The 23,492-nt window shown below is 39.6% G+C and overlaps 1 protein-coding gene across 6 annotated transcripts in view; it reads left to right on the top strand.

The window, feature by feature from the left end:
* The window catches only part of PDS5A (PDS5 cohesin associated factor A), a 56,824-nt gene that overhangs the window by 12,748 nt on the left and 20,584 nt on the right, over positions 1 to 23,492 (top strand). For all 6 annotated transcript variants that reach the window (XM_081019803.1, XM_081019802.1, XM_081019804.1 and 3 more), the window contains exons 3-18: positions 5,309 to 5,512; positions 6,114 to 6,200; positions 6,579 to 6,676; positions 8,217 to 8,343; positions 9,409 to 9,489; positions 10,518 to 10,658; positions 11,014 to 11,129; positions 12,199 to 12,293; positions 12,781 to 12,926; positions 14,764 to 14,915; positions 18,585 to 18,698; positions 19,913 to 19,994; positions 20,979 to 21,027; positions 21,125 to 21,264; positions 22,301 to 22,416; positions 22,814 to 22,919. In XM_081019803.1, coding sequence (XP_080875929.1) covers positions 5,309 to 5,512; positions 6,114 to 6,200; positions 6,579 to 6,676; positions 8,217 to 8,343; positions 9,409 to 9,489; positions 10,518 to 10,658; positions 11,014 to 11,129; positions 12,199 to 12,293; positions 12,781 to 12,926; positions 14,764 to 14,915; positions 18,585 to 18,698; positions 19,913 to 19,994; positions 20,979 to 21,027; positions 21,125 to 21,264; positions 22,301 to 22,416; positions 22,814 to 22,919 — 1,854 coding nt within the window. The remainder of the gene's footprint in view (positions 1 to 5,308; positions 5,513 to 6,113; positions 6,201 to 6,578; positions 6,677 to 8,216; positions 8,344 to 9,408; positions 9,490 to 10,517; positions 10,659 to 11,013; positions 11,130 to 12,198; positions 12,294 to 12,780; positions 12,927 to 14,763; positions 14,916 to 18,584; positions 18,699 to 19,912; positions 19,995 to 20,978; positions 21,028 to 21,124; positions 21,265 to 22,300; positions 22,417 to 22,813; positions 22,920 to 23,492) is intronic.

The following is a 23,492-nucleotide window of genomic DNA, read 5'->3' as shown; positions in this document are numbered from 1 at the left end:
CGGATGATCTCCTTCTTCATTTCCAGCGTAACCTTCTCCTTCTTCCCCTCGCCGGCCTCTGCAGCAGCAGTCTTCTTGGGTCCCATGGCAGCACAGCTCCTACCTGCGCAACCCCCCCCCAAAAAAATCAGTGCTTCACATCCAAAAAATTCAAAAGCACCCAGCCACCCACCACACAGAAATTCAAACCCAGAATTTTTTTTTAAAAAAACAGCAGAGTGGCCCAATGGTCACAGAAAATCATAAAAATGCAGAAAAAAACCACACAAGCTTCCAGATTCTTGCAAACCCCTCCCCAACTGTTCCCCCAGCCACCCACCATACGGAAATTCAAATCCAGAATTTTTTTTTAAAAAACGGCAGAGTGGCCCAATGGTCACAAAAAATCATAAAAATGCAGAAAAAAACACACAAGCTTCCAGGTTCTTGCAAACCCCTCCCCAACACCAAGTCCTTGAATTCCAAACACCCCAACCCAAAATCCAAAAACCCCAAAAAAAGTTTTTAAAAGTTTAACTTACCAAATGGCTGCAAAAGAAGTTTTGGAAAAGCTTCAAAAAACACCAAAGTCTTCAAAAACCTCAAAAAAGGCTACCACACCGTGTGCTATGAGTTGCTCCTCGAAGTCAAGTCGCAACTGCACCTCTTCACCTCTGGGTATTAACGGTTTTACGAAAAAGGAAACAAACTTGCAAGACGTTTTCGTCTTGCGAAGCAAGCCCATAGGGAAATTCGTCTTGCGAAGCACCTCAAAAAACGAAAAACCCTTTCGTCTAGCGAGTTTTTCATCTTGCGAGGCATTCATCTTGCGGGGCACCACTGTATTATCCTTCGTCTTATAGTTTCCCTTGGGATTTGGAGGAATATATTTTTAGCACTACAGAGTGCCCCATTTAGTCTTACTGTAATGGATCAAGTACAGTGCATGCTAGCACATCACTTGTCTCGTGCCCATGCAAAAATGAGTCACTAAGTATTTTACCTACTTAATTACTGCTTACTGCTAATTTATTTCTATTAATTTCATAATCATTGTGTCCTTGATTATGAAAAAAAAATAAGAGTAGTCTTACCAAGCCATTTATGAGTGCCAACAGCAATTAAACTTTCAAATAGAATAGAAAGTCTTCTTAATGGATCTCCTCTTCTGCCCATATGTGATAGGACAGTGTGTGCCCATATGTGATAGGACAGTGTGTTCTCTTTTCCCGAGTATGACCTGTCTGAACACCAGTATGCAGGGGTGTTTTTTTGGGTTTTTTTTGTTGTTTTGGAAAACAGTACAAAGTTTTATCCATGCAAGTTTTAGGATCATGTGTAACACTGCATCCCTACTGATGCAACATATTTCTGTGCAACAGAGCTTCCACTTTCTGTCCAGTCCAGCCTCTTGCTTGCCCTCAAAGTCTGCTCCTAAGGGTTTGGGGACCCTCTGGAGAAGATGTAGGGGGTGCATGAGGGGTGGAGAGGAAACAAAAGTTCCATGTGGAACCATGCTGGCACAGCATTGGATACAACCGTTAGTTTCTTTTAATTAGATTCATTTATCTAGATTCATTGTTAGCTTACATACTTCCAATATGTGAAAAATGTATATATTTGCATATAGGATTTTCTTTTAATGGATGGCTTAAATTAATTTGAGGAACTTTGCAGGTTTCATTACCGAGAATCTCCTTTGAATTGGAAATTTGCACATGCCCCAGAACTATATCTGTTTTGGTTTTGTTCCAAGCAATGAGAGCAGTGTTATTTCAAAATAGTATCAGAAGGCAATGTTGCTTGAAATAGGTTGTTCTCCCTAAATAGTTGATGTACAATGTATTTTCTTCTCCCAGAACACCAGACTTCTCACGGAACATAATTTAAATCCTACTTTTGCTATATTTAATGCAAATATATACCTTTACTCAGGTATAGGAATATACTTCCTGAAAAAGGGTGATCTTGTTTTCATTGTTAGAAATTCAGATATATAAGCTAGGCGCCAATGGCTCTTTACAGTCACCAAATGGCTCTTTACGGTCACCAAAAGGGAATGTCTAGTTGCCATTTTGGGGCAAGACAGCTCTAAAGTCTTATTTTTCAAATGATGGACCAGCGTGATTGATTCTCAGTTAAACAACAGGCTAATTTAGATGACAACCTTGAGCTAGGTTAAGAGCTTTGAGAGCTTGAAAAGTCACTTGATACAGGGACAATCCACATATATCTTGGCCTTTTCCTACATCTTTTTCTTGATGGTGACTGCTCCTGCTCAGGCTGCACAGAAAAGCATTTTGGTTCCAGATATTCATTCAGATTGTGCAGATAAAATATACCGGTAACTGATAGAATTCTACAGGAAGGGGTATTGATGTGTGAAAACAGCCCAGATACAGTGACTCCAGACATGCACCTCCAGATGGTGGAGATGTCAGGTGCCATCCTGGGACCCAGACATCATCACTTGGTCACAAGTGGTTTAAAGCCAGGTGCAAAATGCGGCTGGATAATTTCAGACACTGCTCATTATGAATATGGCTGGACAGAAGAGGCATTAAATTACAAAGGAGAAAGGTTGTGAGCTGTGAACTGTCATTACTATTCAATTTTCCCACCACTGAGTTGCAGGGAAATTACAAGGGATCTCTGCCCAGTGGATAGTCAACATAAAGTCTGGTGACTGAGATGTCCCTTGTGGGGAAATATGTGGATGTTTACCAGGAATTGCAAAGTTAAACTAAATCAAATTGCCAGTAGATTGGATCAAAGTTTCATTTTGCCACAATGTTTAGTGATTCTATCTGCCCTCCCCCCAGTAGAAACTGAAATGGAACCTTAATCTAATTTCCAGGGGAAGGGGCCTTTTGGAGGGTGCACAATGTAGCCTTTCTGAAGTTAAAAGGTAAAGGACCCCTGACAGTTAAGTCCAGTCAAGAACGACTCTGGGGTTGCGGCTCTCATCTCGCTTTACTGGTCGAGGGAGCTGATGTTTGTCCGCAGACAGTTTTTCCAGGTTATGTGGCCAGCATGACTAAGCCGCTTCTGGCGAAACCAGAGCAGCACACGGAAACACCGTTTACCTTCCTGCCGGAGTGATACCTATTTATCTACTTGAACTTTGGCTTGCTTTCGAACTGCTAGGTTGGCAGGAGCTAGGCTCGAGCAGCAGGAGCTCACCCCGTCACGGAGATACAAACCCCCGACCTTCCGATCGGCAAGCCCTAGGCTCAGTGGTTTAGACCACAGCACCATCCGCGTCCTTCTGAAGTTAGTAATGTTCAAATAAAGGCATGGGGGGGGGGAGTGCCTGGTATGGGTTGGGAATCTGAGAAGCCAACAGTAACTCTCACTGAGAATCAGTGTAGATTTGGAAAAGTTTTGAAAAGTTTGATCCGTCATATTGATTCAAAATGGAGTCCAGTGGTATCCAAGCATATAAAATCCTGCTTCTTAATCTCAGGAGCCATTGTGCCAAATTGGGTTACCATATCTTGGCGATTGAAGTTTGGCATACTTCTTTCTTTCAGTTTTTCAAGTTCAGAAGCTGAGCGTTGTAGTGAATTGAAACAAACTGGTTACTTCCAGACTAAACTGTTGATGTGCGCTCCAACTTAATTCTGCTTTCAAGAATTAGTAGTTCTTCGGGGAAATTATGATTGAGACATATGTACAACCTGACATGGTAGCAGATATTTGTAGCACTTGCACACATCACCTGCAAACGTGAACTTGGCATAATATTTGTGAGTGGCATACATGTTGCTTGGGCTGTTTGCCATTTGGCTGTTCGTTCGAAGCTAGCAGGTGAATAGCAAATTATGAGGCCGTGTTAGATTGCTTTACACACAATTGTTGCTCAATTACAATAATCACTTGGATCGTGTATAATGGGGGTGGACATTGTAGAGAGCAAACATTATTAAAGGGGAGAAATAATTAACAAAGTGTCCTGATATTCAAAACGTATCTGTTTGAGTTTCTAAACAGGCATGTGCTTATTGCTTAATGAGTACATGCTGTTTTTAAAAGAAATATTAACTAATCCTGTTGCATGTCTTGATAACATTACAAATTGTAATCTAGTGATCTACTAGTGCTTGCTTATAATGTTTGTACTGTATTCCCAAATTCCTAATAGTGCAAGATGAGGGAGAAGTTAGTGGGTTTTTTTGTATGTATTTGGCTTGTGTTTTTGTGTAGGTGGGTGTTTCCCCCCACAGAACTTTGATATCCTGGTTTACAGAAAGCACAAATATCTTGTAAAATATTTTTTAGTAGAAATTAAATAATTACATAGTTCAGCAATCAGTATCTACTTTATTGAATTCAAGTTACAAAAAAGTAATTTACCAGTGTTATTTAGTGCAGTTATTCAGCAGTTAATTCTTTAGAAAATCTGCTAATCTCAATTAAGACATAGGGGAAGGATAGTCAAGTAGACTGTGCATGAGACAAATACTGCTATTGTGGCCTTGTTGTGCAGTTGTTGTAGTTTTTCTGATAGGACTTCCTAGTCATCTAGAAGATGAATCAGAATTAAAGGATCATTGACCCATTGGTATTTAACATTTCTTTTCCTCTAGAAATCAGAGCAATAACTTGAAAGTTCAACAAACTCCATAAATTAGTATTTACAAGTAGGGCTCTGCAACAAAATATTGTACTGTGAAGAGTTGCTGTTCAAGGTCACAGCCACCTCATTCTATCCCCCCTCCCTCCTCCTGCAACAATCAGTCAACATTTCATGCTTACTAAGCATACTCTGTCCTCCTAATCAGGCAGTTTTGGGATATGTTTGCTTGTTTGTGTGTTTGTAAGGTTGAGATGGACACTCTTGTGTTTAGTACCAGCTCTAGTAAATTCTTTATTTTTCAGTTGATATCTGTAGGTAGCTCTCTTCCATCTCTGAGGACACTTCAAAGTAGCATCTCAGTGTGAATCAGAAAGTGAACTATCAAGACAATGAGATGGTTCTGTCTACCCTTTGTCTATGATTTTCTGTCTTGTTCCAGCCATGCATTCTATTCCCTTCCATCCAGTTGTCAGTTTCCTCCCTCAGTTACTATTAGACTATTTTTGGGGTCTCCACTTGGGTTTTTCATATGAGCTTTTTTGTACTGCAGATTTTCTGCATACTTCAGGCCTACCCTGTGTAATGAATAACAGTAAATAATAGTAAATAAAAGAAGCTTAACAAATACTGAATTGGTGTATGTTATATAAACTTTTAGTGTCAATATGTTGAATAAATTGTTTATTGCAGTAGAAGTTGGAGAGAGCAATGCTTAATGAAAATTAGAAGTGTTCATATTTTTACTCCTAGATGGTAGTGAAAACGTTTATGGACATGGACCAGGATTCAGAAGATGAGAAACAACAATATCTCCCGTTAGCCTTGCACCTTGCATCAGAATTCTTCCTCAGGAATCCCAATAAAGATGTCCGTCTCCTTGTAGCATGTTGCTTGGCTGATATCTTTCGAATTTATGCCCCAGAAGCACCATATACTTCCCATGACAAACTCAAGGTATACTAGTTTGCGAATAATCTCAACCCATTTCAGTTGTATATTGAGGAAATTCATGGGTTGTCTCACTACATCAAAGACTGAGACATTAGCCTCCTTTGGACGTAATGATAAAAATATGGTTTCTCATTATGAGATCATACTGCAATAAGTCTCAGGTTGGCATGCTTGCCCCTCTCTAGTGCATTTGCACAAAAGAGTTCAGAAACTTTCACTACTGTTTTGATTCACCCTAAGCTGGTTAATCTTAACTATGATTTATAGAAACAAGCCATTTTGTAACCCATCATTTGTATTTAGCTTGTTAGTGCAAACTATAGTTAAGATTAGCCACCATTTGTTCGGGTTCACATATATTGACAACCTGTGGTTAATAAAAAGTGGAAGTGAAAGCCATGAGCATGTCTGTGTTGGAGAACTGTGAAAGGCTTGTTGGGGCTTATTCTTGTTAAAACCATTGTTAATCTGAACAAGGCCTTTGTGAAACTTCCCCAATAGCGAGTATAATATTTATAATATAAAGAACTTGAACTATTACAGTTAGCAATGTTAACATATCAGAGTACATCTGTAAAACATTAACTTCCTTTTTGTTTTGCAGGATATATTCTTGTTTATTACAAGACAGTTAAAAGGATTGGAGGATACAAAGAGCCCCCAATTTAACAGATACTTCTACTTACTAGAGGTAACTTTTACTAGACTTTATTTACACATGTTAATTCCTTGTGTCAAAGGAATTTGGACTTGTGTAAGTTGCAGTTTAATAGTGTATATGCTTGTTACAGAAACCAAACTTCTGGCTCTGATCCTTAATTTATATTAATGACATCCAGATATGTCAACCTGTGAAGCTATTTGGATATTATTAGAGCAAAAGAGTACACATTACATATATGGATAAATCCATGTTTCCTGAATTTAGAAATTAGGGTTTTGGCCTTTTAACCGAACTGCTTAGTTGATCATACTGACAGACTACTTTGAAATTTTAATGTGTATTATGAACATTTGCATATATATATTCAGATCAAAACTATAATTTAATGCTTTGTTTTTGTTATAGAATTTAGCTTGGGTTAAATCTTACAACATCTGCTTTGAGTTGGAAGATTGCAATGAAATTTTTATCCAGCTTTTTAGGACTCTCTTTTCAGTTATCAAGTAAGTTGGATTACTTTGACCTCTTGTGCAATCCTTGCATGCAACTTAAAAATAAAAAAGATGTCAAAATAATATAATTGCGGTTTATGTATTCCAGGATTGTCTTAAAGTTTTAGTGATCCAGGAAAGAAATATTACTTGATTAAGATTTATTACAATTTTATATTATAAATCAATATTGGCAGCACTAAAAGAAAGTACCTTAGGAGTTGCAGTTTTTCTGTGTTCTGCTATAGTTATATAGCTGAGAACTGTACCTTGTCACCCATAGCTATATTTATGTTGAGAGTGTGTGTGCGCATGTGCGCATGCATGTGTGTATATACATATATATATAGAGAGAGAGATACAAATGCTAGTTTTCAGAGTTCTACAACGAGTCTAATGTGATCATTAATGAGAACTGGAGAGGGCTTTGTTCATTATCTTTCCCATTAAATTCTGTGGGACAAAAGCTCTAAATGGAAAGACAGTTGGAGGAGTGGCAAAATTTACTTTCCCACAGAACTGGGGACAATTTTAGTTCCTCTATTCCAGGACAGTCATAACATGTGGGGCCCTCAACAACACTTGACTCTCTCCCCCCCACCCCCGCCTTCCCAGAGCCAGGAATGGAGGTGCTGCTCTTTGGGAGAGAAGTGTGAGGGCTCTGGCAGGGTCCTATAATCCACCCACCTTTCCCCCAAAGTCTAGTTAGCACATTCCCAGCTTTGGGAAAGAAGTGTGAGGGCTCTGGCAGGGTCCTATAATCCACCCACCTTTCCCCCAAAGTCTAGTTAGCACATTCCCAGCTTTGGGAAGGAGGTGTGACTGCTCTAGGTCTAGGACCATGCCTGAGTCTCACACCTCCTTCTGAAAGCCTGGTGCCTTGCTTAGCCAGCTTTGGGAAGGTAGCAGGAGGGCTGGGGAAGGGGTGTCAAATTTTGGCCTCACTCCCCCTCTCCTCTGCACAACAAGGCAGTGTGTGCGGGTTCTGTGTCAAAGTACTCTTGAGGCCTACTTCTGTCAATCTAGTGGAATGCTACATTGTTTCATTGGGAGCAAATCCTGACCATCACCCTGACACTGGGTAGTCTCATTCTGAATTGACTGGGAGTCCATTGGGAGTTTGAGTTTCTATGCGCAAAATAGCACAACACTCCCTCAGGAACTCTTGTAACAGATACCCTCCTCACTTCATTATAAAAATAAGATTTAGAATTAATGTTGCCCTTAAAGGAGACAAGACTGTTAAAGTATACAAAGCTGTATTGAGGCAGTGTGATTTGAGGGAATAAACAGAGGAATGATTAGTGTGGTGTAACCTCCATCCAAGATACTTCCCCGCATGGTATATTGGTCAGGGAGAGGTCATCATGTGACCGATTGTGACTCAACTTAGGAGGAAAATATCAGTTACAATGACCTAATTGCTTTTATTAACAGATATATGTTAAAGGATGTGAGATTTAATTGTGTCATTTAGTAACAAGGATCTGTTATTAGTTGGTTATATTGGTACTGCTAAATCAATGTATTCTAATTTTGATGTTATATTTAGCAATAGCCACAACCAGAAAGTACAAATGCACATGCTAGATTTGATGAGTTCTATCATCATGGAAGGAGATGGAGTTACTCAAGAACTATTGGACTCAATTCTTATCAACCTCATCCCTGCCCACAAGGTTTGCAAAGTAAAAAACAACAACAACCCTCTCCCCACTCGTGCTTCAGTAGCATAGCTTTACTTCTGTGTCCATTTCGATGTTTTGTCCAGAGAACTGCAAAAGTTGCTTGTTCCCTCCCTCCTTTGTCTTTCCTTGTTCCCTCTGTGCATATACTTTGGTGCTGCTTCCTCAATTCTGGATGTAGAGGTACTCAGTTGATTCATAGGAGAGATGCTGGGGCTGAGCAATTATACTGTGCTGATTTGGAGAAGCCCAAGTCTGTCCTCTGCTTTTCTTCCTGTAGGCTGCATACAACATCTCTCCTGGGACCCAACAAATCTGTTCAAGATTCAGTTTAGGTTAGGTGCTGGGTAGTGCTTGGCTCCATTGGAACAGAACTGGGGAAGTCATTAAATGGGAAGCTAGGTAGAGAAGAAGGCAGTTTTCTCCAACCTAGTGCCCTCCAGATGGTTTGGACTGCAATTCCCATCACCTTCCTATCGTGCCCAGTTAAACTGGGATGGTGGGAGATGTAGTTCACAACATCTAGTGGGTGGCTTGGAAACAGCTGTCCTAGAAATTTGCCATGTTTTAATCTTGGGTGTGTGCAGTTGACAAAAAAAAAAAAGCGGGGCGGGGGAAGTGAAGGCGTATGTGAATGTGAGGATCACTCCATTCTGGGAGAAAGAATTTGTACCAACAGAACCCCTTTCTTGCTTTATATGGGATATATATATATCTGTTCTCCCTTACACCAGTCATTTATGTATTTTTTATTTTGGCATCAAGGCAAATATTAACCTTAATAAGGTTAATATTATGAGCTATATGCTCATTATATAGTGTCTTTCACATTTAAAATGTTTTGCTTTAAAGATAAGTTGCTATATAAAACTTTAAGTGACATATTTTAGCTAATTAGAAGTATGTATAAGACATTTGTATAAGAGGGAGTTTTTAGAACCTTTGGTTTATTTTCTGCTCAAATTGATCCATTTCTGTAGAATGAATAGTACTATTTTATGCTGCTCACTAACAAATACCTGGATTTTTTCCTCTTAATTTTTCCCCTCTGTATTCTAGAACCTTAATAAACAGGCATTTGATCTTTCAAAAGTCCTGTTGAAAAGGACGGTCCAGACCATTGAGCCATGCATTGCCAATGTAAGTAATAAAAGCATCAACTGCTACCCTCTTAACTGCTTTGATATATCACTGTTTTGTTTGATTGAATCAATTTAAACCATCAGAATAGGAATTTTCCTTTCCCCTTTTCTCTCTGAGTTAGGACAGCAGCTACAGTCCTCTTCTGTGTCTACCCAGCTATGGAACTGCAGTGGATAATGTGGCTCTGCTACTCTCAGTGCACATCCCGTTCTCCCTCTACTTATTTCAGTCAGAGAAGACAAATCCAACAATAGTGTTGTTGACAAATATATAGCATATGGAATTGTGGTGCTGTTGCTAGTATTGATATGCTGTATTTGCATATTGGGGGAAACAGGGCAACATTGTGGTTGCTGAACACTGGACTTTTTTCTCTGGTTAGGAGACAGAGAATTTGACATGGGGCTTTGCCTGGTTGCTTGTAGGCAATTGCTACTTTCCACAGACTGCCAGGCAAGTTCCTGATTAGAAGACACTCAGCAAATAATATTGATGAAGCACAGACAGAGAATGAGTCATGTCCATGTGGGCATAGAATTATGTGAATGTCTCCTGCTGGAACACTGCTTATGCTGATAGTGAATTCTATAAAAGTCTGAGCTTTTAGTTGAAAGCTGGTTTTAAACATTGGAATCTGCAAAGCAGTTATGCCCTGAATTAATGCGTTTAAGTAGGATTTGTTGCAACCTACTCTGGTTCCTTCCTGCAGCTCTGGGAAGGCAATCTCAGTGGCTTTTGTTGTGTCCTTGAACGTGCCCCCCTACGCTGTAGCCTGCCATAGTACAAGAAGGTGGGAGCTCACCTTGTGATGTGCTTTGGAGGCATGTTTCACTGTTACAGAGTCCCCCTGAAGCTCTGCTTGATGTCAGACATCCGGCTTTGCCTGCCCTTCCTTCAGTTTGTGGGACAAACAAGATTGGTGGCAAGCACAAATACCTACCTCCAAAAACCAGCCAAAATTTGTAGATCTCTATTCATAAACTTTTTTTTTAAAGCACCTTATTAATAATATCTTTTTTTCCTAGTTTTTTAACCAGGTCCTGGTACTAGGAAAGTCTTCTGTAAGTGACTTGTCAGAGCATATATTTGATCTAATTCAGGAGCTTTTTGCTGTTGATCCTAATTTATTGCTGTCCGTCATGCCACAGCTGGAGTTCAAACTGAAGGTAAGTGAAATTAGTTATTTAATATTTACATATGTGGAGGTCCCCAGCATGAGGCTGTGACAACAGTTTAGGTTCCAAAAAACCAAGCAACTAGATCCACCTGTTTAGTGGTGCTTTGGGCTCATGTTTCTGAAACAGTAGCTTCTCATGCTCTATGGCTTTAAGATGGCGTTGCATAATACAGAGAAAGAGCTCTTCATAGGAGTCTGTGAGCTGAAATACTTGTTGGTATTGCTTTGGTTTTTCAAAAGGCAAGAATCCAATAGTTGAATAACATGACTTTGATTTTTGTATATTTGTTTCGTTTTGATAGTATTTAATTCCAATTCTGTTTTTTGTTGTCTTCAAACTGTAGAGTAACGATGGAGAGGAACGTTTAGCTGTTGTTCGCCTTTTAGCTAAGCTATTTGGTTCTAAGGATTCTGACCTCGCAACGCAGAACCGTCCGCTTTGGCAGTGCTTTCTTGGCCGGTGAGAAAACATACAAACGTGTTTTTAATTGTTCTGGTCTCAAAGCAGCTATCTTCCTACCATTCATCTCTTTTAAAAAAAATCTGTAATGATTTTCATATGGTCATGGCTATCTGCTACTTATTGTTAGACCTACTTCTGTTTTCAGATAGGACTGGAGTTCACATCTTGAAGCAAAGCTCAGTTTAGGTCTTGCCTAATAGTATAAAGTGGTACCTCAGTTTACGAACTTAATCCATTCTGGAAGTCCGTTCTTAAACCGAAACCATTCTTAAACCAAGGCGTGCTTTCCTTAATGAGGCCTCCTGCCGCCAGTGCCCTTCCATCATTTGGATTCCGTTCTTAGACCGAAGTAAAATTTGCAAACTGGGACACTACTTCTGGTTTTACGGAGTTCGTAAACCAAATCGTTCATAAACAGGTCTGTTCTTAAACCAAGGTACCACTGTATTCCCTGCTGCCTTTATATGCTGTTACAGTATACAGTTTCCTTAGAATAGCTATGTAAACTAAATACAAGTAGTAGCATTTATGTTTTTGATAGTTATATATAGCACAGGTGGCTACGGGCCACCTTTTAAAGGTGAGGTGCACCTTTGAAGACCATTGGGCTTAAACTGCACATGCAAATGGAAAACTTAAGCTGATCAATAACAGTAGCAAGCCATGCTTGCCAAGGAACAATCAGGAGCATACTTTAACTTCCTGATTGCTTCTTTGCAGCCACATCTGGCATACTTAGGAAATTAGCTGTGAGGGTGGATGGGTGTGGCTTGAGAAAAATGGGCAGAGGTTCTTCAGCACTACTATGTAAACTAGTTAGTTAGGTTCTGCTCTCCCCTAAGGGGTCAGGCGAATGACAATACATTTAGCTGTTTCGATGTAACCTTATATGCATTTTATTGCATTTTTATTCAAAGGATTACCGTACTTTTTTGTCCTACTTGTTTTGAGTTTGCTTTGCCTTATCGTGTGTCATAATGTGTTGCACTCTGAAATGATGGAGTTTATGAAAACGTACTAAGTTTATTTGTCTATTATAATTGTAAATTAATTTGCCCTTCTCCAGATTTAATGATATCCATGTTCCTGTGAGATTAGAAAGCGTGAAATTTGCAAGCCATTGTTTAATGAACCATCCAGATTTAGCAAAAGACCTCACTGGTAAGATGTCTCATATCCTAGATTAGATTCATTAGACAGAAGAGCATGAAGATAATAGCTCATGTACATAACATGGTGGCATGACAAATACTAACATAATTATAATATATATAAATGTTTGACTTGATTATTCTTTTAATCAGTTGAAGGATTAGAAGGATTGTTCAAGGCAAATTTTCAAATAGAATTGGAGCTGGTGTGGTGGTTCTGATATTTTGCATGACTCAACATACAAAATGGAGTAGCTTATCATTTCTAATATTCTTGCAATTTTTAGTTTAACACAGCAGGCCTTTCATTAAGTGGAATCTGTGACTTTCCTCTGTTCAGTTGCTTTCCTAATTGAAGTCATAATACTAATCTCTCCCTAAACTCGTGTGTTTACAATTGTAAGCTAAGGATAGGTATTTAGTATTCCTAATTTGTTGTTCTTTGATTGCAGCCAAGCCAGAAGCATAAAACTGACAATGTTTTCTTTTTGTATTAGAGTACTTAAAGGTTAGGTCACATGATCCAGAAGAAGCCATTCGACATGATGTCATTGTTACAATAATAACGGCTGGCAAGAGGGACCTCTCTTTAGTCAATGACCAGTTACTTGGCTTTGTCAGAGAGAGAACACTGGACAAGAGGGTAAGATGAAAGGAATGCTATAATGTTAAAACTCATAGGGCGACAACCAGTGTCACATGAGTGGATTTCTGCTTGTGCAATAGGACCTCACTTCCTCTCCTCTGAAGGCCCTTGTATTCCCCCAGAATCTACGCTAGAGGATCAGGGGAACTTCCAGAGCAGGTGTTGGGCCTGTACCAGGCACTACAGGGGGTGAAGGGAATTCTCATGTGGAAGCAGAAATCCTATAACAGAATAAAACTCTGAAAATTTAGCAGTTTCATGCTTCAAAGTTGTATGGATATTTTAAGTTTTTTTCATTGCACGTCACATCACAACCACAGACAAAAACCAGTTACTGAAATGCTCATTCAACTTTCAGAATCCCTTTTTACTCCAGGCTGAGACTGTGATCCTGCATGCTGAAAAAGTGTAACAGCAACATGTCCTGTCTAAATGCTATATTATCTGCATCACATCAGGACTTGTTGTTACTATCACCACATTGACATTTTTCAAAGTAAAAGTGATTGCTGACCTCTTGTGACATTTAAGCTGTCAAATGTCAGTTTCTGTTCTCAATATTTAATTATTTAGAAACTTACAATGACATTTTAGACAAAGATTGTATTAGTCCTGTCTGTTTTTTTCAAAGTAAGCAAAACCGAACAGGGTTACTTTTGTGGATAGTGTTCTTGTCTGGCTTTTGTTTTGGGAAAAGTAAAATGTTTTTGGATTTTTATGGTCCTGCAGGCTATGAAAGAGGAAAAACCATAATGATGGTTCTTCCATAGTAAGTTACATTTTAGATATTTAAGAAACTTTCTAGTCATTGGAAAACATACAGGGAAATTTGAACTACAGCTACCAAGTTATGGTGTATAATATCAGAGGTAGAATACATTTCACAAACATCTTATAATCCATGAGATTCTGTAACCACAAATATTGGGGGTTTTCAGTGATCTATATATTTCTCATATAACATACAAAAAACAGTATCTGCATCACAGTCTGTTTTGCCAGATATTATGAAACAATAGTTTATATGTTGTGTCATCTGATAGTAAACAGAAATTCATTGTTAAAATTTTGTTTAAAAACAGTATTAAGAATTAGGAAAAGTACGAAAATTTAAACACATTCACCTAGTAAAAAACTCCAAAATCTCTTAGAAGCCACTATTATATCCATAACAAGGGCGGAGATAAAAATATGGACACTGATGAAAGAAAAACAATTAAAATGTTTTTTTTAAAATAAAGGTTCCAAAATATTCACCAAAGGGTAATTGTCAGGGAACTGCCATCAGTACTGGAGGGGGAGAGCAAAAGCCAGAGGGATTCCAGAGAGCGTGCAGGGATCGGGAGGAGCAGCCCATCTTCTGGGGAAGAGAATCAGCGTAGCACCAGGGGAGAAGGGGGGCAGCTGGGGGAAGTGGCGAGGCGGTCCCATGACTCCTTGCCTGGGACCAGCGGGGAGAGTAGGGGTCCTCCGTTGCCCACGCCCTCCCTGCGCAGAAGGCTTCCGCGCAGAGAGGGTAGGCGGAGACTAGGCGTCAAAGAGCTTCTTTGCTGGAAGAAGTTTAAGAAACGCCCACTGACGGATTCTGCCAGCGATTGAGTCAGCCACGGGTGAGTGGCTGTCCGGACAGAAAAAGGTTCACTTTGGCAACCCAGCCAGGTGTTTGCACCCAGCCGGGGAGATAGGCACCTGCTTACGCACGAGCAACCCCTAGAACCATTACAGTAATTACAAACCACCCCACTTTGAACAGATCAAGGGCACTCATTAAATAAGAAAAAGAGAGTATGTAATCCTGTAAACCTAAAAATGCTTTCTTTTTTTCCCTTTTAAGTGGCGAGTAAGAAAAGAAGCAATGATGGGTCTTGCCCAGCTATACAAGAAATACTGTCTTCATGCCGAAGCTGGAAAAGATGCAGCAGAGAAAGTGAGCTGGATAAAGGATAAACTTTTGCACATATATTATCAGAATAGCATTGATGACAAGTAAGTCAGTGTTAAGCCATTTCCTCAAGTGGCACAATATCCAATTTATTTATCTAAACCTATTTCTCTTTCAATACAGTGAATTATAAATCACTTCACAATGTAAAACAATGCACAAATCCAATAGAAGTACCAGTAAAGACATCACAAAAGTATTAACCAAGAGCAGTCAAGACCCTCACTAATGATCAGGGAAATCCAGGATAAATAAGCCTTTAACTGGTGGCAAAAGTACTCCAAAATAATTGCTGTTCCAAAGAAATGTAAATAAAATTTCCCATATCTCAATTTGGCCAGCATGGAGCTTATTGCTGAACAATAGTTTGGGTAATTGGTAAACTCTATAGGCTTACATATCCCTTTCTCCATTCTATGGTTTGAGATGATGGTAGTTTGATACTTGAACTGAGCAAACTATAGTCATCACTAACCATGAGTTGCTTCAAAACCATGGATCAAAACCAGTTTGGTGATAATAATCTCTGGTTAGTGCTAAATAGTTCGTCCAGTTGAGACATTAAGGCATGCCACAGTTATTAAGCTGTGCAAGCAGGGATTACACTGGTCAACAACAAATTTGTTGTCTGTGTTTTTTCAGCTGATTTAGGATGAATCTGATGCGCTGAATCCAAAAATCACATTGGTTTTGCTCAATCAGGTCAAGTTTTTGAGCTATGGCCACATGTCGTTTTTTTACATTTTTGTTCACATGTACGCTTGTGTGGAGCATTTTAGAAGAAGTTGGTGGGGGTAAAATGCCATGTCGAATAATTGTTCTGATTGGAAATGATTATTTTAATGACAAGAAGTATTCAGGTCCGATAGTTCTGGGTGATTATGTCGAAAAGGGATCAGTTTGAAGTCATAAAACCTCCGTTTTTTCTCGGAAGAGAAGGACTTGGTGTACTGTGCAGATATTGCGCAGCTTCTGCTCAAGCTTGGAGTGCCACAGTACGAACCCAAAGGTTGGAGACTGTTCATTGACAGCAGCAAGCGATCACTGAAATGTGTTCTGCTACACAACGGCAACCAGTTTGCCTCTATACCCCTAGCTCACTCGAGTACACTGAAGGAGAACTATGAAGCGGTGAAGTATGTGCTGGAGAAAATGGGTTAGGATCAGCATAAATGGTTTATTTGTGTTGACCTGAAGATGGTGAACTTTTTGTTGGGACAACAGTCTGGCTTCACCAAGTACTCATGTTTTCTGTTCATGTGGGATAGTAGGGACCGTGCTCAGCATTACACGAAGAAGGACTGGCCTGTGCGGGAGGAATTGATGCCTTGCAAAAAAAGGAACGTCATCAACGACCCTCTGGTGGACAGAGACAGAATACTCTTCCCACCGCTGCACATCAAGCTTGGCTTAATCAAGCAGTTCACCAAGGCTCTGGACAAGGATGGTGACTGCTTCACTTACTTGTGCCAGGCTTTTCCAGGATTGACCATGGAGAAGTTGAAAGCTGGCATCTTTGACGGTCCTCAGATCCGTCAGCTCATCAGAGATCCAGAGTTCGGAAAGTCAGTGAACGAAGTGGAACTGGAAGCGTGGAAGGCATTTGTTCTGGTAGTGAAGAACTTTCTTGACAACAATAAGGCCAGAAACTATGCAGAACTTGTCAACAACATGCTGACTGCTTTCAGAAACCTGGGCTGCAACATGAGCATCAAGATGCACTACCTATTTTCACAAATGGACCGGTTTCCTGAGAACCTGGGTTCAATGAGTGACAAGCAGGGGGAGAGATTCCATCAGGACATGAAAGAGATAGAGACCAGGTATCAGGGTCGCTGGGACGCAGTCATGATGGCTGACTACTGTTGGACTCTGAAGAGAGACTTCCCTGCTGCTGAGCATTCCAGGAGTTCCAAGAAATGCAAGTTCAAGCCCTGAAGTTTGAAAAATGGTGAAGCAACATGCAAGTTACGTGCACTTACCTTTATCAATGCCCACCATTCAGTTTACAGTAAACCTGACCTGATGGAGAGAAACGGATGCCATTTCCTGATTCAGCAGTGCAAAAATACCCTAAATCAGTTGTAGAAATCTAGACAACATTCAAAAAGTAAAAAATTGTTGTCTGAAATGACCCATTGTGTTTCACATATTTTGCATGTTTTTCTTCCAATGGCCATCTTCAGGATCTTCATAGAACAACAGAATATAATTGTTCTAAATGGTTTCCAAAGGGAGAGCTGCAGAATACTAGCGTGCTGCAAGAAACACCCTGGTGCAGGCATTCCTATGCAGCATAGATTTATTTTGCCTGTATACAAACAATTATATAATGGCGGGGGGGGTGTTTGGTTATTTTATTTATTTATTTATTTATTTAATTTCTATACTGCCCTTCATCTGAGGATCACAGGGCAGTTTACAATATCAAAACACAAAATTACAAAAACACTACCTGACCCTAAAGTTTAAAAGGCCATAAGATTGTTTAAATAGCCAAAGGCCTGGGAGAAGAAGGTTTTTGCCTGGAGCTTAAATATATGTAACGAAGGTTAGATACAGTAGCATTCTTCCCTAATGCATGTTTGCGATACATTGTCGTACGATTCCTTTTTTAAAATGGAATTTTAGTCTCTTGGTAATTTCTGCTGATTCTGTATTTTCATAAAGGAAAAGTGTGTGCCTTCTTTACTTTGTCCTTTTTTTTTATATTTTCAGGGCATCTCATTGTTGAATTTGCCATTAGATGAGAGAAGTGTATTTGTTTTCTCCAGATGAACTACAAGGGCTAGTTAATTCCTTTACCTTAATAATGAGGATTCCCATTACTGATATTAATATTATAATTTATAATAGTAAGGGGTATTCTAAGGGACGCGGGTGGCGCTGTGGGTTAAACCACAGAGCCTAGGACTTGCTGATCAGCAGGTCGGCTGTTCGAATCCCCGCGACAGGGTGAGCTCCCGTTGCTCGATCCCTGCTCCTGCCAACCTAGCAATTTGAAAGCACACCAAAGTGCAAGTAGATAAATAGATACCGCTCTGGCGGGAAGGTAAACGGCGTTTCCGTGCGCTGTTCTGGTTCGCCAGAAGCGGCTTGGTCATGCTGGCCACATGACCTGTACGCCGGCTCCCTTGGCCAATAAAGCGAGATGAGCGCCGCAACCCCAGAGTCGACCACGACTGGACCTAATGGTCAGGGGTCCCTTTACCTTTAAGGGGTATTCTACAGTCTTTCAAGCAGATGCAATATTTTCTTTGGTTTAGATCCTGAGAAGTGTTGGTAGAAGGGGGTTGCCAGAAGATGACTATCTTTCCCCCTCCTCCACCAGTCAGTCTGCTGAAAATCCTTGCTTGAGGCTTGCAATGGCCTCACTTTTATCAAAGAGTGAGCTGTATCATGGTGGGGGAGAGGGGCTGCTGAAAACTGGGAGAGGCTCCTTCCATGAGCTCATACTTACGGAAAGTGACTCCACCCAGTTTTTGGTGGACACCTCCCCTCAGCCCCTCCCCATTCAGCAGGCTCCCCCAACTCTTGACAGAGGTTTTTGGAGGAACTGCCAAGGGAGATCCACCCAAACCTGCTTGTTTTGAGATAGCAGATAATGTGGAAATGAGAGGATGATGTCCTGGTATACATAGGCTTATGCTCATAATTCGAAAGTATGAGTATTTTGGAAAATACAAAATCTGTCAACTTATTTTCCTTTGCAGATTATTGGTGGAGAAAATCTTTGCTCAGTATCTTGTTCCACATAACTTGGAAACAGAAGAGCGGATGAAGTGCTTATATTATTTGTATGCTAGCTTAGACCCAAATGCTGTTAAGTGAGTATCCTTCTACACAGGGAAGTTCTCAGTGCGCTTTAGCAGTCGCTTTAAACACACAATATGTAGGAGATTCAAAAACAAAATGCCTCACTGTTCAGAATACTACATATTAGTTGACCTGTTAAGATGAGCAAACTTGTTTAAGCAATTTGCTGAACTGGGTGTCTACTAGGAGTGTACACTGGCCATAAGATTCAATTTGCCACAATATCTGTTGCTTTGGGAAGCAGCCCTATCTGTTTCAGGTGCTCTCTGCGTCTTTGCAATTGAACTCATTATTCAGGACAGAATTAAATCGCCATTATGTGGGATCATAACACAACTTTAACTTGATTTTCTATTCTTAGAAGAGGATGAAATTTGCAAGCATAGCAGGTCCTCCAGAGTGGATTAAGCCTGTCCTGATCATAGACAGAAAGCTCCTGTAGCTTGCTTATTATTTTTTTAGAACAAAGAAAAAGGGGCAGACTTCACTGATATGGGGTAGATACAGTGGAAATCATAGGGAAGAGGGTAGTAGAAAAATAGCATAAATCCCTAGAATAGAGGGGGGGGGATTGTCCTCCTAGCCAACAAAATGAAGGTTTATCCCATTTTCCACCACCCCCTTCCTCTTATTACTTAGATAGTACTCCAGTCTGCTTGAGTTTGTTTGTCAGAAAGAAAGAAAGATACTAGATTTTTGGACTGTCAAGACCACAGAACACACAAAAGCTTAGGGAGTTCCTGTTCCACCTCATGATATATTCTTAACAGCATAAACCGACTCAGAAACGTGAGGACCTTCCCTGAATCACCTCAGTTTTCCTCATAGTTCATAGTATGCACTGAGCCAATGTTCACTCCTAGTATCTTGCCAATAGTTGTATTTTATTCAAGGTTAGCTTTTTTATTTGGATTTTAAGACATGGTATTTTGAAATTACTAGTTGAATAAAGAGCTCAATGAATTTTGTGTGTGTGTCCCTGTGTGCATGCATGTGCAGGCACACACTGATTAAAAACCAACTGAAAGGTGGGAAGGCATCTAGATCTTCATATACACATAATATATGTTCAGCCTTGTTCCTGGAGAAGTTATTGAGAGCAGGATATTGGGCCAACAAGAGATAATGTGATAGAAGAACAGTCAGCTTGGGACTCAATGTTGTATTTTTAGGATCACACTGGTTTTTCAGATTTTAACACATTTGTCATTTCTTTTATGCTTAGGGCACTGAATGAAATGTGGAAATGCCAGAACATGCTTAGGAGTCACGTGCGGGAGTTACTAGATTTGCACAAGCAACCCACTGTACGGTTTTCACAATAACTTAATTGCCTCATTTTACATTTAATGCTTTGTAACACATCTGCATATATTTTAGAATTAATATATTAAATGATGGTTTTAAACTTAATTTCAAATTCTCCCCCCCCCCTTTTTTTAATTTCAAATTCTAATACTGCCTTTTTCTTAGTTCAGAACTTAGTAATCAGTATCTTAATGGAACTTTAAAGCAAGGGATCCACTCTTGCTCAGAAATATTTGTTGTCAATCCTTTACAATCAGTGACTTCTTGCATTAAAATTTTCTAATGTTCCTGAAAGAACAAACTAGAAGCAACATTTAATAGACTAAATCAGAATAATACATTACTAAATAATATTTAGCATTTTCCTTTGGGTTTTTTGAGGAATTTACACTGCAATCCAAACTCCTGATCTGCTGGCTTGGGGGCAGTGGGATAGAGCAAATGTGTTCTTCTGCGCAGACCAAAACTATTGTGCTGGCACCACTCCTCTGGTGTAGATCTTCCCATTCCTGTCATTGGCATGATTCCTACCTATGGTAGTCCACAGAAAGCCCAAAACGGGGGGGGGGGGGGGAGAGAGAGAGAGGTTGAGCGGGCCTAGGACTCACTGGATCTCAATTCAGTTTCACTGTAGCCACTTGACAGCATTCAGTCTAATTTGTGCCCACTCTGAATGCCAGCCTTGGCCAGTGTGACTGGTAGGGCTGTGGATATAGTGGTATAGTGGTGATTATGCTGCTCCATCAAATTCTACTGCTGCCTGCTTTTAGGTTAGGACTGTTTTGTTGTTGGAAATTGGCTTTTATGGGATAGCAAAACGCTAATATTTGTGTATTATTTTATTTGATGATCATGTATTTGTAATCGTGAACCAATATACCAAAGTGGGGTGAGGGGAGAGAAGAGAGATTCTGCAACAGTAGAAGCAACTCTGGTATACAAAACTTTCTGTATAAATGGTCATTCTGAACTTCTCTTTTCAGTCAGAAGCAAACAGTGCTGCTATGTTTGGAAAGCTGATGACCATAGCAAGTAAGATCTGTAGATGAGTATTATTACATTGTTGTTGTTTTTTCAGTACAACTAAAGCTGCTACTATAAACTACCTTTTTGAATTTCAATTCTATAGAAAATCTTCCTGATCCTGGGAAGGCACAAGACTTTGTGAAAAAGTTCAATCAGGTTCTTGGTGATGATGAGAAGCTTCGTTCTCAGCTTGAACTATTAATCAGTCCTACCTGCTCCTGTAAGCAAGCAGATGTCTGTGTGGTAAGAACCAGGTTTTTACTATTGTTTCCAGTATAGATAGGCTATGTTTCTTTTATGCATTTCTGAACAGGAATACCACAATAAAAATATGGGGCTTTGACACGGTAGGAAGGGTCAGAAAGATGAGCCAAGAAGTCAGGGATGCTCCTGATAATGGAAAATCCTTAGGAAGTGTATATACACATGCCTGGGTACTCCTAAATGTTTACCCACAAGCAAGTTTTACTGGCTTGGTTCACACAAAATATTAAACTGTTGTTTAAAATAAGCAATAGTTTAAATAAGTGCACAAGCGCGTTGCTTTCCCTCCACTCCTGAGAAGGGCCCTATTCTGGTGAGAAGAAAGTACTGTATTTTTCTGTGTATAAGACACTCCCTACTTTTGGGGACCCCAAATTTAGAAAATGGGCATATGCACTGCCTGTGTATAAGACGTCCCCATATTTTTAACCTTATTTTAAAGTAAGAAAACCTAGTCTTATACACGGAAAAGTACGGTACTTTTATCTGCCTGCTGCTGCTGCTTCACTGCATACCCCGGTGTGGCACAGTTAAAATAAAGGTGATCTGCCCAGCTCAGTCACTCGTGTCTCAGTAACACACCAGGTCAACCACCATGATAAAATCTTGCTGTCTTGCTATGGAAAGGAAATTTATAGAGGACAGGTAACTTTATTTTGGGCTGACCTGTCAATGATCACCACACTACCGGAGCAGAGGGTTCACTGACATTATCTCCCAAGTTCTGAAAGCTGAGATAGTCCAAAAAGGGTGATACTTTAATATAACTTTTGCCCCTTCTTCCAGCCATTAGTGGGAGGTGGGAGACGCCCACAAAAAAATTAGTCATTCATGCTTGAAGGTTGTACCTAGTTCACACATTTAATTAAGGCTAGAAGAAATTTAGCTCTGTTTAGCAGTATTTGGGTTATGGAGCTTGTGTGGCTTTTGTTTTTGTTAGTTTGACTCATTCGGAGTATTGCTTGTACAAATTTATTGCAGATTTATCATAACTTAATCCTTTTCTTTTATTCAGAGGGAGATTGCACGGAAACTTGCTAATCCTAAACAGCCAACCAATCCTTTCCTGGAGATGGTAAAATTTCTTTTGGAAAGAATTGCCCCTGTACACATTGACTCAGAAGCCATCAGGTAAGCTTGACTGACAGCTGTCCTATCTTAGTGTTTTTGCAAGGCAGCTCTTTACTGTTGCTAATATGAGTTTCTTTTAAAATCTGATTTATACACTTAAAAGTAGTTAGGAATGAGTTTAAATCAATTAATAAAAAATAAGATTTGCTTTTAAAAATAAAATGGAATATAGGACAAAGGTGAAGGTATGTTGAAAATTTTATTGAAATAAGAATATTTCGATAATATTCTAGATTATTGTGAAAATAAGCAATATTCAGAAGAAAACTGGAATATTAAACTGACTTAGTTACATAGATAAGTCTTTCTTTTTACAAATAAATAGTAGATTGAATGTGTGTATAATATGTAAACTGTAAGTGTATATTTAAGCTCCCCCTCCCAATTTTTTTCTTAGTGCATTAGTAAAGCTGATGAATAAATCAATAGAAGGGACAGCTGATGATGAAGAGGAGGGTGTAAGCCCTGATACAGCTATTCGTTCAGGGCTTGAACTTCTCAAGGTACTGTCTGTAAAATTACTTGTTTAGTAATACTTCTAAACTCACTACACTGCAGTCCATTTCAGTATTCTTTTGAAGAGTCAAGGCTGCTTCTTGACATTTAAAACCTTTCTTCAAATGCTGACATTCACTTGAAGAAACCTATGGAATGGGCCAGCTACAATCCCTTTTAATCTCTTTGTACATTGCATAATGCAGTGAATTTTAGATGTATGTTGTCCTAGGTATTAGCACGATAAATTGCATTGTCTGCAGATGGATTAGATCAGGGGTTGCCAGCCTTTTTTTGGACGAGTGGTCACAGTTCAAATTTTGAGAAAGTGCTGTGGGCTTGAGGGACAAAATGTCTGCCCTGGGGGCACTGAACAATTCTCATGGGTGTCAAGGCGGCCGTGGCACAAAACAAAATTAGACAAAATATAATGAGTAAAATATAAACAGTATAGCAGCTTTATAAGATAAGAAAAGAACACCATGGAAGTGTGGATGGGAAGTCAATCGATATGAGAGATTTATTCTGATGGTTGTTTAAAAGAATTTGTAAAATTTGAAAAGCTAATACAAAAATGTTAT

This window comes from Podarcis pityusensis, assembly GCF_964106645.2.
Source record: "Podarcis pityusensis genome assembly, chromosome: 9".
NCBI lineage: Eukaryota > Metazoa > Chordata > Lepidosauria > Squamata > Lacertidae > Podarcis > Podarcis pityusensis.
This window is presented reverse-complemented; position numbering and strand designations above follow the sequence as displayed.